This window comes from Medicago truncatula, chromosome 1 (genome assembly GCF_003473485.1).
Source record: "Medicago truncatula cultivar Jemalong A17 chromosome 1, MtrunA17r5.0-ANR, whole genome shotgun sequence".
In the NCBI taxonomy this organism is placed as follows: Eukaryota; Viridiplantae; Streptophyta; class Magnoliopsida; order Fabales; family Fabaceae; genus Medicago; species Medicago truncatula.
In genome coordinates, this window is record NC_053042.1 from 29992726 (window position 1) to 30006656 (window position 13931).

The window sequence follows — 13931 nt, forward strand, 5'->3', positions numbered from 1 at the left end:
TACAATTATTAAATATTTGCATAATCATTCTACCGCAAGTGAAGATAGATATTAACAAATAAAGATAAACTTTACTCAGGACAAACATACTCTAAATTTTATTTAACACATGATATTATACAGTACAACTATATAATTTTAGAGTTGTGTTATTTGTACAACTAAAATTGTACAACTTATACAACAATCTTTGACAATGTGAGGAGCACGCAAATCAAAATCAGTAAAAATATATTAAAAAATAACAAAAAAGTTGTTGCTTGTACAAAAATGATGTTCAAACATCATTCCTCATAATTTTATGCAGCAATGAAAAGCTTGTTCCTCCGATGGTTTCTATAGTATATCATCATTAGCGTATTATAATTTTTATCACACTTTCATTAATTTGTTTAAGATACACGTAATAATCAAATACACCAATCCTTTCAAAACAAAATAAATAAATAAATAAATACACCCAACATAACTCTAAAGCCTGTGGAATAGTACTTGCAATAAAAACATTTCATACTATAGTAGATAGATTTCAAATATATAGTAGAAAGATTTCACAACCAGTAGTAAAAACATTTTCAATTTTTCATATTAGTAGTTGATAGAAAATCTGAAAACCCAACATTAACTCTAAGGCCTTTGGATCTACCGCAAAATTTTCACCAGCATTGGCAAATTATTCCTCATTTCTCAACTTTTGATGTCAGTCATCTATAAACTGAAAAACTTCCACCAAAAAACAATTACTATAAACTGAAAAACACCTTGTGAATTTTTCTTTACAACATCAATTGGACTGGTTAATCTATTTGTGGGGTGGACAAAATTGGAGGTGATATTTCAGGTACAACGCAATTGAAGAGGTCTGGCAAGGGAGTGGGGGAAGAAAGGTTGGTCAGCCTCTCCTTTGTAGGACACTTCCAAAAGAATGATGTGAATGGAAAGGAACAATAATCCCAATGAAATCTCTCCCCTGAATTTCTACAGAATTTTGCAGAAAAACTGAACCCTGTTTTTTCTAGAGTATTATATAACCAAGTCTTTGTGGACACAGCATTGTTGCACTATAAGCTATGTCAGCAAATGATGAATGCCATCCACATAACTTTCAGCATGAATTGCAAATCATGTGTTATAATTGCATTCATCCTTTCAGTATTCAAACAATTATCAAGAATTAATCAACATATCTCATTTTAGTCCTCCTCGCTCACCAACAGCTACAATCAACTAACCCTGTTTTTTCTAGACGTATTTTGATGTCCATCAAAATACATCGTAGTTTCATAAATATTTCTGTGCTGCAATGATTTTTTCTTTACCAGTAGTCCTTGCAAGAACAGACACCATTCTTGAAACGGTGAAAGCGAGTGGCATCTCTAACAATAAATTGGCGATCGACAATCTTACTAACCAACTTAAAGAATACATGACAATCCACACACACTCGCAGATTTTTCATGACAGTAATATCTGTTCCAGGCTTAGTGTTCAACAGAGCAAAAGCAATTGCTAATTTTTCACTGTGCACGCCAGCACCAATTAACGGTTCTTCACTCTTACCCTGACACTTGTGGTCTTTTCCATGAATATCCTTCACAAGATTTTCCAATTCATTCAACATTCTATATATTTCCTTGCTTTGGGGATGACTTGTATCCCCAGAGTAAAAAAGGTGCATTTTTCCTTTATATTCGACATAACTGCAACCGGGATCCTTTCTAAGGTTTCGATCCCTCATCATGACTCGAACTTTCAAAACCCCCTCTAAGTTTTTAGTATCAGAGTACAAATTTGACAGCAAAACATAGTAACCTATATTTGTAGGTTCAAGCTCAATAACATGTTGAAAAGCCACTTCTGCTAATTCTACGTTTCTATGAATCTTGCAAGCACCAAGAAGTGCTCCCCAAACAGGACCATCCGGTTTCACCTTCATCAAGTCTATGAGATCCATTGCTTCCTTCAACCTACCAGACCGACCCAAAAGATCAACCAAGCAGGAATAATGCTCGGGACCAGGCTGCAAACCGTACTTCCTCTCCATCTCATCAAAATACTCCAACCCTTTCTCAGTCAACCCAGCATGACTACAAGCTGAAAGAACACTAACGAAAACAGTTCGATCCGGCTTCACGCCTGACCTAACCATTACATCGAAAAGCTCCACCGCAGTCTCACCTTCCCCATGAATCCCATACCCGCCTATAATAGCAGTCCAAGATACAACACTCTTACTCCGCTCATCCATACAATCAAAAACCTCACGAGCACGAACCAAATTACCACACCTAGCATACATATTAATCAAAGCATTCATCAAAAAAGAATTCGAACGAAACCCAAATCGATCAATTTCCTTTTCCACCTCCCTTCCAATTCCTTGCGCACCAAGATTCGCACAAGAACACAAAACACCAAGCAGCGTAACGGGATCAGGATTCACCCCACCCACCTTCCTCATCTCACGATAAATCTCCAAAACCCTCCTCGCATGCCCATTTTGCGCATACCCCGAAATCATCGCATTCCACGTAATCAAATCCTTAACCAAAATCTCATCAAACACCTTCCGCCCATACTCCACTTCCCCACACTTAACATACATCGTCAAAAAACTATTCCCAACCGACAAATCATTCTCAAAACCAAACTTAAAACAACAACCATGTAAACAAAAACCAAGTCTTAACTTCTCCGGTACCAAAATACCCGAAACCAAACCCAACATTGTAACCGAATTAACAAAAAACCGATTCTCACATAACATTCTCCGAAAAAGCTTAATCGCTTCAACGATCATCATATTATTAGTGTACCCGGAAATCATGGCATTATAAGAGATTGTAAGGTTTACAGGACTTTCATCAAACACCTTACGTGCAAGGCAAGGAAGTGAGGTTTTGGAGTACATGTTGATGAGGGAAGAGTGGGTATACGGGTCGGGTTGAGACCCGGTTTTGAGGATGTGGGAATGGAGCTGGGAACCGGTGAAGGGGAGGGAGAGGAGGGCGCAGGATTTGAGGAGGACGGGGAACGTGAATGTGTTGGGGAAGAAGGATGAACGGAGCATGTGACGGTATACGGTTAATGCTTCCATGAATTTTCTTTGCTTTGAGAGTTCTCGGAGGTAACAGTTCCATGCTGTTGTTGGGTTTTGTTTTGATTCGCCGGGAACGGGTGGCGACGATGTAGAGTGACGGTGGTGGGAAGTGTTCATTTCACTTTTAATTTTGTGTGCGGACACTCAGATTTTTAAATCCTTAAAAAAAACACTCAAGTTTTTAAAGTTGTTTGGGATTTTACTAAGAAATTTTTTTTGGTTACATTTTTTTTACTAAGAATTTAGAAGTAAGTAAAGTTTATTATATATGTCCCGATATTTCAGGTAATATGGACAAGACATTATAATATGGAGCATCATAATTCGAACTCTAAACATTCATTTATTTATCTTATTACTAAACTACTAAACAAACAAATAAAATAGGGTAAAGTTCAATACATACATTTCAATATAATATCAATTATTTTTTTTCAATTATATACATTCAACTTGATACTATATAATCCTTCAAAAAAAAAAAACTTGATACTATATAATAATATATAATCATTCTTAATTTTTCCAAAACATCCGCCAGCGGTAAATGACTAACCTTAGTCGGACAATACTCATAAAGTACTACTATAATATTTGAATCCAAGGAACAACTAATATTTGCTAAAATATCAACATATTGATTCACTTAATAAGAATAAGAAACTCCACCTTCCATATCATCCCCCAACAAATGACGAATCTTCTTTAACAATGGAGCAACTCTTCGATGGACACAAAGATTTGGATACTTTATTTAGTAACACACATAAAAAGAAAAAAAGTAGAAAAAATAATAATTAATTTTCAAATGATTATAGTGTACCTTTTGTTTATGTGACCAAATAGACTAATAGAGTGTCCAAATTATCGTCTAGAAGTCCTAATTCAACTGACAAATGCCGAAATTGTAAGGTCGGCGGACGTCGTGACCCGGGTTCGAACCTGGAACCTCACAGTTTTGTGTGAGTTTAATTTCAGTGGATTACCGCTTCATCTAAGACCAAAAAAATAAAAAAAAGAGTGTACATCCAAAAATTATTCTCAGTAAGGACTACCACATATGACTAAAAAAAACCATCTTAATCACCCGGTAAACAACTATATAATCAACATGCAATTCAATTGTTATGAAACTCAATCTTATGGTATACTTCAATTGCTATGAAACTCAATCTCCTCACAGTTTGTTGATGCATAATGCAAATTATCATAATTATTATCTTTTCATCAGTTGTTTTTTCCTCATAATCACATCGATAGTTATAAATGATCTATTTTTTATATAATGTTAGGAACATAATTACATAATTCGCCACTTCCCCCTGAGAACCACGAACCGGTTCGCACGTACCGATTCACAATATTTTTTCATACTTGGTTCGTGCAAATTCGTTGTTTGGTTTCTGAGAGCGGTGAACAGGTGTGAAGATTAGCTTTTGAGTCAAAGTTTTTGAAACCATGGAAGATGAAGTTGTTCACTGTTAATGATTTGGTAAAGATGAAGAGGTTCTCATTAAGTTGGATAGAAAAGCACCAGTTCTCGATGAGAGAAGTAATTAAAAAGTGTCTCCAAAGCTGTCTGCATTATTTATTTATTTATTATTTTTCAATACTTTAATATGTTATTTCATTTTTCAATTAGACAAGCGAACCGACTCTGTATACCTCTTCATGTACTGAATTCTTGGTAGATTGTGAACCGCGTACTAAGTACCCGTACCACGTACCGAGCGAATTGCGAACCTGGTGAGTATGGTTAGGAATACGGTATGAATTTTTTTTTGGTAGTGATACATAAATTTTAGTATAACACTACTCAATCTTTTTCTTAACGTGAAATAAGTGTCATTTAGTGTGGGACCATGTGACGTGAGTAATGAATCCTACATTTGCCACTTTTAAGGTAAGAGCACATTCATTTTTTGTTTTTGTTCCCGGAACACATTCTATTTTGGTATTGAAAAAAGGGTGCCATTTAGGATGGGAGACCTCTTTTTTTTTACAACTAATATGATTTTTTATTTTAGAATAATATGGGTGCTTATTGACCCTTAGATAAGAATTAAATGATTGAGATTAAAAACCCTCTTTTAAAATACATGTTCCTTGCTACATGATATCTTGTTTGTATGGATTATTCATCTTCTCCATATCAAAAGTGCGGATTCTAAATCAAAAATATCATGTTGAAAGTGTATGCATCTTGCAGGGAACACACGAAAATATACATGTTGAAAGTGTATGCTTGCTGGGAATGTATGCAGCTTGCAGAGAACACACGAGGATGGTGGTGGTAACATTGTAGGATTTATAAGCTTCTTAATCCTTCATGACAAAAAAATTCATTACAAATTCAATTGCTTTTTTAAAGTTCAAGATTAATGTTTTAAATATATCATCCTAGTGGGTGGGTCATGCTGCAAACAAATCTATGCCATTCAAAACCTTCTTTCTAAATCTAATGGCTGGCATCGATTTTGAAATTAAAAAAAAAAAAAGTAAAAATTGTAGTCTGCCTACCGTAGCCAACACCTGAAGAAAGTGGAAACAAGTTCTATTAATAGTATACCTGTTTCCTGTTTTTGTTGATTTGTTTTTCTTGTAGGTAAAGTAATGTACTATATTAGTACCACAAGTTGAGGCATGTCTGAACAAGTATATCGGCAAGTTTGAGAACAAGAAAGCTATAACATCCTCATAATTCGGAACACTAGCACGTGTCAATTTAAAATTAACAACTTTTTTTGGCATTGATCCTTGATAATGTTTTGATTCATTATTTCTTAATTTCTCTTCTCTTTTCTCTCCCACACCATTATTCCATAACAACGTTAGAGTAACATTGCTTGATAGCTATAGAAGGAAATATGGCTAGCTCAACTGAGAACTCAGACGAAACGTTTCCATCTGCAGATATTGCTGCAGAACTGAATCCTGGGAATAATACTGAGGTTCAAGTTGATCCTATATCTTCTGAAGTTGCTGCCTCCAAGGAAATTAAGGTACATGCATTGATTGTTTTTTCTATGCAACACTGACGTTAAGTTTGTTCGGACACCGGCAAACAGATTACATTCAATTACTTTCATTTTTTAAATTATTACATGTGTCAGTGTCGCCGGTGTCATATCTGATGTCGGTGTTCATAGATTTTTTTTTTCAATTCCTAGATGGAATTATGGAACATGACTGAAGAACTAATATATACCTTATTTTTTTGTACCATGGTGCTTATTGATTGAAGGAGGAAGCTACAGACAAACAGAAGAAAAAACAAATAGAAAAGAAGGAATATTTGGATAAACTAAAGTCAGCAATTATAATTTCAAGCATTGTTGTGGCTCTGGCAGGAGCAGCATTTGCCATAACCAAGAAATTGAAAGAGAAATGATCCCACATTGCTCAGTGCTCGAGAGTATTAGAAGATTCATAGATATTATCTTCTTTATTTCTTTTTAATACAAGTTTTCTTTCTTTTTGTATGAATTAGTGGTGCCCATCCTTTCTGGAATTTTTGGGTTCTCAAATAAGTCCCCAGCACCACAAACTATTTAATATTTATGGGATGATAATCATATACATTTTTCACTATGTACTTTCATATCTCAATAGTGTTTATGAAATGATAATCATATACACTTTTCAGGATGTAAGTACCCTGATGATTGATGTATCCGTGTCTTAGATTACCAAAATTTATATCATGTTTCTTCTTATGAAGTGTGTATGAGGGTACATTTATTTATAACTATATCATTGGTGCGAAATATCAATCGACTTTATCAAAATAATTAATCTTTGTCAACGAATTTGACTGACCATCTTTAGTAAAGTCTCCATTCTCAACCACGTTTTTTCCATCCACAAAGTTCAAACTAACATTGCTTAAAAAATTTGAGTCTAGTTCTACTCATAGATCCTTTAACTTAATTTAAAGTTCTGTATTGGTTCTTTATTACTTTTAGTTATTATTATTAAAAGGTGTTTTATCTTTTTAAACATCAAGAATGTTGAATTTTTTTAGAGCAACAATGTTGAATCTTTAGTGATTTCTTTCCAAAATTATGAAAAAAATGTATGGCTTGATATTTTGCCGAGATTCTGGTCTACATTGTAGAACACGTTTAGTCGCCTGATTTTTGCACAAGGCTACCAAGCTTTGAAAACAAATGAATTTACCTTCAACTGTTTGGGCATGAAACTAAGGACAACATAAGCACTTGGAGAGTAGAAGGGGCATAAATTAAAAGAGCACGACACTTTGCTTATATTAATACTACATGATTATAGAAGAATGTACAATAGATTTTCCAAAATTACAAGGAAAATGGAGTCAAGGGATATGACTCCTCTTAGGTGAGCTATTTACTTTGGATAGTAAAGTATATATCAACCATTGATAAACAAATCACCGGTTGATAGTATATCCTCATGCATAACAAATCGTGAGTTTCTCACTTTACTAACTACTCATCTTACCGATTCAAATTCAGACAAGGTGGTGAACATTCATATAATCACATGCGTACAGAGTCCAAATTTTGAAACTATATGTGAATATATATTATCACACTCACAATAGATATGCAAACGTTTCCTTTAAAAAAAAAATAGATATGCAAACGTATGAATCCAATGGCCTAAAATATATTCAAACAATGTGACCAGAAGATAGCAATGAATCCATGTGACCATTCAACATAGTTGAACGAGGCAGCTCTTCTAGCTTTCCATTATCCAAAAGGAATATTCTTTTAGCCATCATAACGGTTTCCAAGCGATGAGAGATCACAAGCACCTATGAATTGAAAACTGTAAGAATTACTTAAGGTCTCAATTAAGCATATCCAATTACTAACATATTGAAAACTGAAAGCAAAATAATCAAATGGCAAAGTAGCTCTGGAAACTCGAATGTCATAACATTGTTGGTCCTGTGATATAGACTAGGATCTGAATGCATCAAAGAAATAAGAGAAACTTTGCAAAAAAAAGAGAGAGAATAAGATAAAGAGTGTACAACAAATACTTATCTAGCTGATCATATAATGTTATATGTCACATGACAAATAACAGAAAAGGTTAGTTTCCATACCGTACGATTTTCCATTAAACGCTCCACAGCTTGTCTCACTAATAACTCAGATTTACTATCCAACGCAGAAGTTGCTTCGTCCAGAATCAATATAGAAGAATTTTGATAGAAAGCCCTTGCAATAGCCAGTCTGTAAGTTTGAGAAAGGAAGTAACATATCAAATTTGAATGATATTTCATAAATATTCAAAACATTAAATTTGTCCTTCACATCAATCATAGCTACCAAAAGCTCTTTCCAAACAGAACAAAATTAGCTGTTAATTCATGGTTTATAGAACAGAATGAAATTTGAATTTGAAAATTTACCTTTGCTTCTGGCCTCCACTTAAAGTTGAGCCTCTTGGTCCAATATTGGTATTGTATCCTTCTGGAAGTTTCCTAATAAACTCGTCTGCATAAGCAGTTTGAGCTACATGCTTCACTTTCTCCATGTCAATTTTTGTTGTCAGATCCCTATAACCAATGTTTTCAGCAACTGTACCTGAAAAAAGTGTCTACAATCATATACCATCAGTATTTGAGATTGAAGTAAAAACCAGATATCTAAGTGCAGTGGAGCTAACCTTTAAACATAAGGTGTTTGGTAACTACCCAAGTTTCTGAAAACTGGTTCTTGTGGAAACTAAATTTGAGATAAAAATGGTGTTCTTTAATACATCATTTTGAATATGGCTATTTTCTAGTTCAACCTTTTCCAATTCTCTCTATTCCATTCTATTCTTCCTTTCTCTCCCCTTAAGCTAGATCTTAAGGGTAGATAAATGATGAGGATAAGTATAGGAATTACTCGTTAATCCAAATGATCAATAAGCATGATATGCCTCTTGAATTTAAAACGGGATTAGACAAAAATAGTTTAAAATATATTTTTTAAACCAAACTTTGTTTCAGTCAAAACTAGTTGCAAGATAACCTGAATTTATATAACTAGTTTATCATAAACAGTATCAAACCAGTTATGGGAGTTGCCAAACTGCCCCTAAAAGCTTGTACATTTTTTAAATTCTTGTGAACATTGTGAACTGAAGTCAAATCCTGCATACAAAAGAAGAAGAATACAGAGGCTTGAGTGATGAATCACTTACTATATCTTGAGAAACTACACCAACATGTCTTCTTAAACTCTGCAAACGAATGTTCTGGATGTCTTGGTTATCAATCAGTACAGAACCTGCGGGTATAAGAACATGAATAAAAGCTATTGATAAGCAAGATGAGAACTGAGTGTAAAAGTAAAACCAGTTAGTATAAGAAATGTATTTGATAAATAACTATTCCCATGATAAACCACACATGATAAAATTAAGTATATTCATCTTTATATTAAATAAACGGCTCACCAGATATAGGATCATAAAGCCGAAGCAACAGTTTTGCCAGTGTTGTTTTTCCTCCCCCAGACGGGCCAACAATAGCAACTATCTCTCCAGGTCTAACATGAAGGTTCAAACCTTTTAAGATATGAGGTAGGCCATCATTGTACTTAAAGGAGACATCACAGAATTTCAGGTCCCCCGTAACATGGTCCAAATCAACAGCATCTGGTTTCTCAACCACCTATTATTCAGAAAGAAAAAAAAGATCTATTATTGAAGTTCATCTAGCTTTTTTTATAAAAAAAAAGGGGGAAAGAGCAAATTATTGTTGATTAAAGTGACACTAATGAGAAAACCGTTCTCGAGGAGATTTGAACCTCATCCATTGAGATTGCATGGTTAAAACTTTTACTGAGCTGACAACTCATGGACATCAGTTCATCTAGTTACCTTGACAGAAAATTTTAAAATAGTAGAACAGGATATTATATGCTCGAACCATCCTAGATTTTTTTTCTTATTTCATCAATTTCAAACAAATTGAAAAGAAAATATAAAACAATAGAAAAGGAAGGTGAAAGTTAAACAAGCATGCAGATCCAATGTCATATAGGGTCTTTTAAGCAAGTGGTCATAAATTTACCTTATTTTTGAACCTGGTCATAGCAAACAAGCGTTCGATAGCTGGCTCTCCTTCTCTCCATTCATTGTAAGCTTTTCCTACATCCTGCGTTATTCTTTATTTTAAGATTGATAACCAAAGACAGCTCCACAAAAGCTGAACCATGATAACAATACCTGAATAGGCTCAATTAAGAAAAGCAATGAAGTCACAAATGAAACCAAGCTACAGCGATCAAATGAACCTCTTGAAATCACGATCGAACCTGCGCAAAGTATGGAAAGAACTCCAAAATAAATAGCCTGAATAACCTGGGGAATTACTGCTTTCATCCTTTTTTTGTTCAGCATCGCAGAGAAGTCCATCAGGGCCAGTCTCTTGAACCTGACACTCTCAAGTGACTCTGCGTTGTTTGCTTTCACAAAGAGATACGCGGGCAGCATCTAATTGTTTAGGAGGGGAAATATTGAACACAAGGTAGATAACAAGATTTGCAAACAATGCAAGGCTTTTAAGATTTCTTCGTAAAGTACATTGAAGGAGCGTGAGACAATCACGTTTACCTCATTCAGATAAGCTGAGAGAGCAGCAATGCTAATATGTGACTTTTTAGATATTTTGCGAAGTTCTTGACCAAGAAAGGTAACAACTAGAACCATACAAGGAATAACCTGCAATATGCAAAAGCATAACACATGATTAAACCTAGTCTTTCTGAAAGAAAAATCAAGTGGTAAGAAAGCATAATCCTCTGACTCACCATAGCTGATATCAAAGAAAGTTCAGGACTTATAGCCAACATATGCATTATCATTGCAGAAAATTGCAGAGAACTTGGTACTATGGTCTGTCAGAAACAAGGGCTAATCATAAAAAAATATAAACAGATACTATAAAGTGACCAATCAATTGAACTAAAAAGTAAAAACCACATGCAAATAAATGGAACATTTGTTTTTTTTGAAAGAATGCAAATAAATGGAACATAAATGGAATTATTGTGCAGTGTGCTCAAAACTACAAGCAAAAACATGAGAAGGGTCACGTTTATAAATTATAAACCCCACCATTCAATCCTCTATTTCTCATTTTATTTAAACACACATACCTTCTCATTCAACATATTATGCAAAGGGATAGGATTTAACCTCTCAAAAAAATGAACATGAGGGATACATTTCCCATGCCCCTCACACCACAACAAAGTACAATAAATTTGCGCTTTGCACAGATTCGTCATTTATTGGGGTCTTAAAAAGTACCATATTAGGTACTATCCATGCCATGTAACAGGGTGACAAAAATTCTACTTATAGTCTGTGCACTTAAAAAAGCAAAGAGATGTTTTATTCTTACACACAGATTTGACAACAAATTTTAAAAGTGATTTGGATTGTTAACGCAATTTAAATACTCCCTCCATTTCAAAATATAAGGAAAATTCACTTTTTAGGTTCATTCATTTAATGATGTATGTGGTTCATAATATGGACTACATACATCATTATATGAATGAACCTAAAAAGTTAATTTTGCTTATATTTTGAAACGGAGGGAGTATGTTATTAGTTACTCCCTCTGTCTCGTAATATCTGAACCATTTTAAAAAAATATTGTCCCAAGAATATTGACCCATTTCACTTTTCAATATTACATTAATTACTTTTTTTCCAATTATAACTCTAATTAATACTGCTTCCACCACTTCCAAGTCAATATATTCTAGTACTTTACATTTATGATAAAGAAGAATGCATCAAAACTTGACAAAGAAGAATGCACCAATACTTGACAAAAACACTCAAAACCATTTTTCTAACTCTTTCATTTATACACTTTTCTTAATTTATACATTTTTCTTAATTGTGAAATGGTCAACTGACTAAGTTAAACTGTGACGGATTGAGTATGTTTGATTGTTTGTTAATGAATATAACAAGGCGCCGCAACTCATAAGTTATCCACTTAATGTAATAAACCATAATTTTAAATGTAGTTAATTTAGGGTAGTGATACACAAACCACCTTAGGTGGCATGTACCACTTGTACACCCACATACAATTGTGACATGTGTCCACGTGGTCCCCACACACAAAAAAAAAAAAAAAAAAACTCACATTTTATATCTCTCACATAGAGGTGGTACAATGTGTGTATGGAGAAAAGGGTGTTCATTATCTGTTAAGTTATGCGAATATTGCAAATGTATTTTAATCTTAAAAATTTACAAAAATTAACTATTGAGATTAATTTTGATGCATGACCTATATAAAAACTTTTTACACCGTCAACTAAAATTTACTTCATAAAAACCCCATAGAAATTAACGTCAAAGTTCTTCACCAAAGTTTGTGCGTAAAATAGTAGCAATAGTAAGATAAAACTCACGTTAAGAAGAGCGTATAAGGTAGCGGCAAGATCAGAAGCTTCAGCAGTAATCCTGTAAGCAATATCCCCACTCGAAATGGCGTCATTCGCTTCAAAAAACGTAAGTTCCCTCTGCATCACACGATCGAACACATGAACTCGAACCTCATAAACCGCGTTCAACGAAGCTTCCCAAAGAAGCGCGTGTTGCGCATACGTGGCAATCAACCGAACAAGAACCAAACCGCCAAGCGCGAGTCCTTGTCTGACGTCGACGGTTGTTGTGGCGGTGGTGACGGCGGAGAATTTGGAGAGAAGGTTGGAAAGGGAGTAGACGGAGATTGCGCTACAGAGCCAACCGTAGAGGATTGGTTTTTGTTGGGAGGTTAGGTATGGTTTTAGGAATTGGATTGTGTTGTTGTTGGTTCGGAGGGAGGTGCTTCGGATTTTTAGGTTCGGGAAGTGGTGGTTGTTTTTGGTTCGGAATTTGGTTTGGAATTGGATTGGATGGAGGTTTGAGTTTGGAAGAATGAATGATGATGAGAGTGAATATGAGATTGGCATTATGTTTCTTGAGGAAATGGGAATGAGAATGGTGTTTGAAATATGAATACACTATAAGAAGCACTCTTGAAATGGGTGTAGATATATGAATATGATACACTATAAGAAGCAAGCATGTGGATTAATTTGGGAGGATTATATATTCATTAGTGTTGGACCAATTTCTGTTCGATTCATATGAATTGTCTCATTAACATTTCTCTTTTAAATACGTTTCTCTTCATCAATATTTTTAATGCACCATGCTCGTTTATTTTTTGTTGTCCGGCGTTCGAATCTCAGATCTTGAATATATCATGTTTTTTTATTAAACCACCATAGATTCATATCTGCCATTTTTTTTACAAATATTAATCGATTCAAATAAGACATTTGCTTTCAAAGAAAAAAAATGGGAAGACATTTGAAACCCTTCAACCGGGCACAATATATTTATAGGTCTAAAGCGAATTTTAAATTAAGTCTTTGTAAGTTTGTCGAGAGTAACTTAAAAATTAAGAATTTTTTCAATAGATTTCTTCAATTGAAAGTAATTCTATTCAAGACGTGTCATATTTAAATATGGATATCTCTCTCAATTAAAATTTGAACATAAGTTCGTCACTTTATGAGAGTTTAACTCCTTTTGCGAGACAAATTTCATTGGTGCAAGAGCTTTTTTTGTGGGTTGTTAACTTAGACCAACTTAAAAACATTAAGTTCTAAGTTAGTAAATGTGCACCTTTTTATTTGGAAAAAAATCCCTTACCACTAGTAAGCTTATCTGATCTATCTAAATTTGTGGGATTTGCTTTTATATTGTACATAAGAGGAATAAGGGGTCATATTTCTCGAGACAAACCTTCCATCGAGAAATATGATAT

General features: G+C 34.2%; 3 protein-coding genes across 3 annotated transcripts; 1 reads left to right on the forward strand and 2 right to left on the reverse strand.

The window, feature by feature from the left end:
• Window positions 1-347: 347 nt before the first annotated feature.
• LOC25483809 (putative pentatricopeptide repeat-containing protein At3g11460, mitochondrial) lies at window positions 348-3290 on the reverse strand. The gene has a single exon (XM_013612519.3). It carries the CDS (start codon window positions 3215-3217, stop codon window positions 1316-1318), a length of 1902 nt encoding a protein of 633 aa, XP_013467973.1. The 5' UTR covers window positions 3218-3290; the 3' UTR covers window positions 348-1315.
• A 2637-nt stretch (window positions 3291-5927) lies between these two features.
• On the forward strand, window positions 5928-6652 carry LOC25483810 (uncharacterized). The gene is made up of 2 exons (XM_024777712.2): window positions 5928-6102; window positions 6348-6652. The coding sequence occupies exons 1-2, from the start codon at window positions 5968-5970 to the stop codon at window positions 6489-6491; spliced, it is 279 nt and encodes a 92-aa protein (XP_024633480.1). The 5' UTR covers window positions 5928-5967; the 3' UTR covers window positions 6492-6652.
• Window positions 6653-7343: 691 nt separating this feature from the next.
• Window positions 7344-13130, reverse strand: LOC25483811 (ABC transporter B family member 29, chloroplastic). Its single transcript, XM_013612522.3, has 10 exons — window positions 12526-13130; window positions 10897-10983; window positions 10700-10807; window positions 10313-10579; window positions 10158-10241; window positions 9539-9755; window positions 9284-9369; window positions 8505-8692; window positions 8196-8325; window positions 7344-7898 (listed from the first exon to the last, which is right to left on the reverse strand). The coding sequence occupies exons 1-10, from the start codon at window positions 13066-13068 to the stop codon at window positions 7752-7754; spliced, it is 1857 nt and encodes a 618-aa protein (XP_013467976.1). The 5' UTR covers window positions 13069-13130; the 3' UTR covers window positions 7344-7751.
• Between the last annotated feature and the right edge of the window lie 801 nt (window positions 13131-13931).

Bases quoted from the DNA above. Each gene is read 5' to 3' on its own strand.
- LOC25483809 (XM_013612519.3), bottom strand. From the start codon at position 3,217: ATGAACACTTCCCACCACCGTCACTCTACATCGTCGCCACCCGTTCCC.
- LOC25483810 (XM_024777712.2), top strand. From the start codon at position 5,968: ATGGCTAGCTCAACTGAGAACTCAGACGAAACGTTTCCATCTGCAGAT. The intron at 6,103-6,347 runs GTACATGCATTG...TGATTGAAGGAG, and splicing joins CTGCCTCCAAGGAAATTAAG to GAAGCTACAGACAAACAGAA.
- LOC25483811 (XM_013612522.3), bottom strand. From the start codon at position 13,068: ATGCCAATCTCATATTCACTCTCATCATCATTCATTCTTCCAAACTCA. The intron at 10,580-10,699 runs GTAAACGTGATT...CTAAACAATTAG, and splicing joins TCTCAGCTTATCTGAATGAG to ATGCTGCCCGCGTATCTCTT. The intron at 10,242-10,312 runs GTATTGTTATCA...AGAATAACGCAG, and splicing joins TCTTAATTGAGCCTATTCAG to GATGTAGGAAAAGCTTACAA.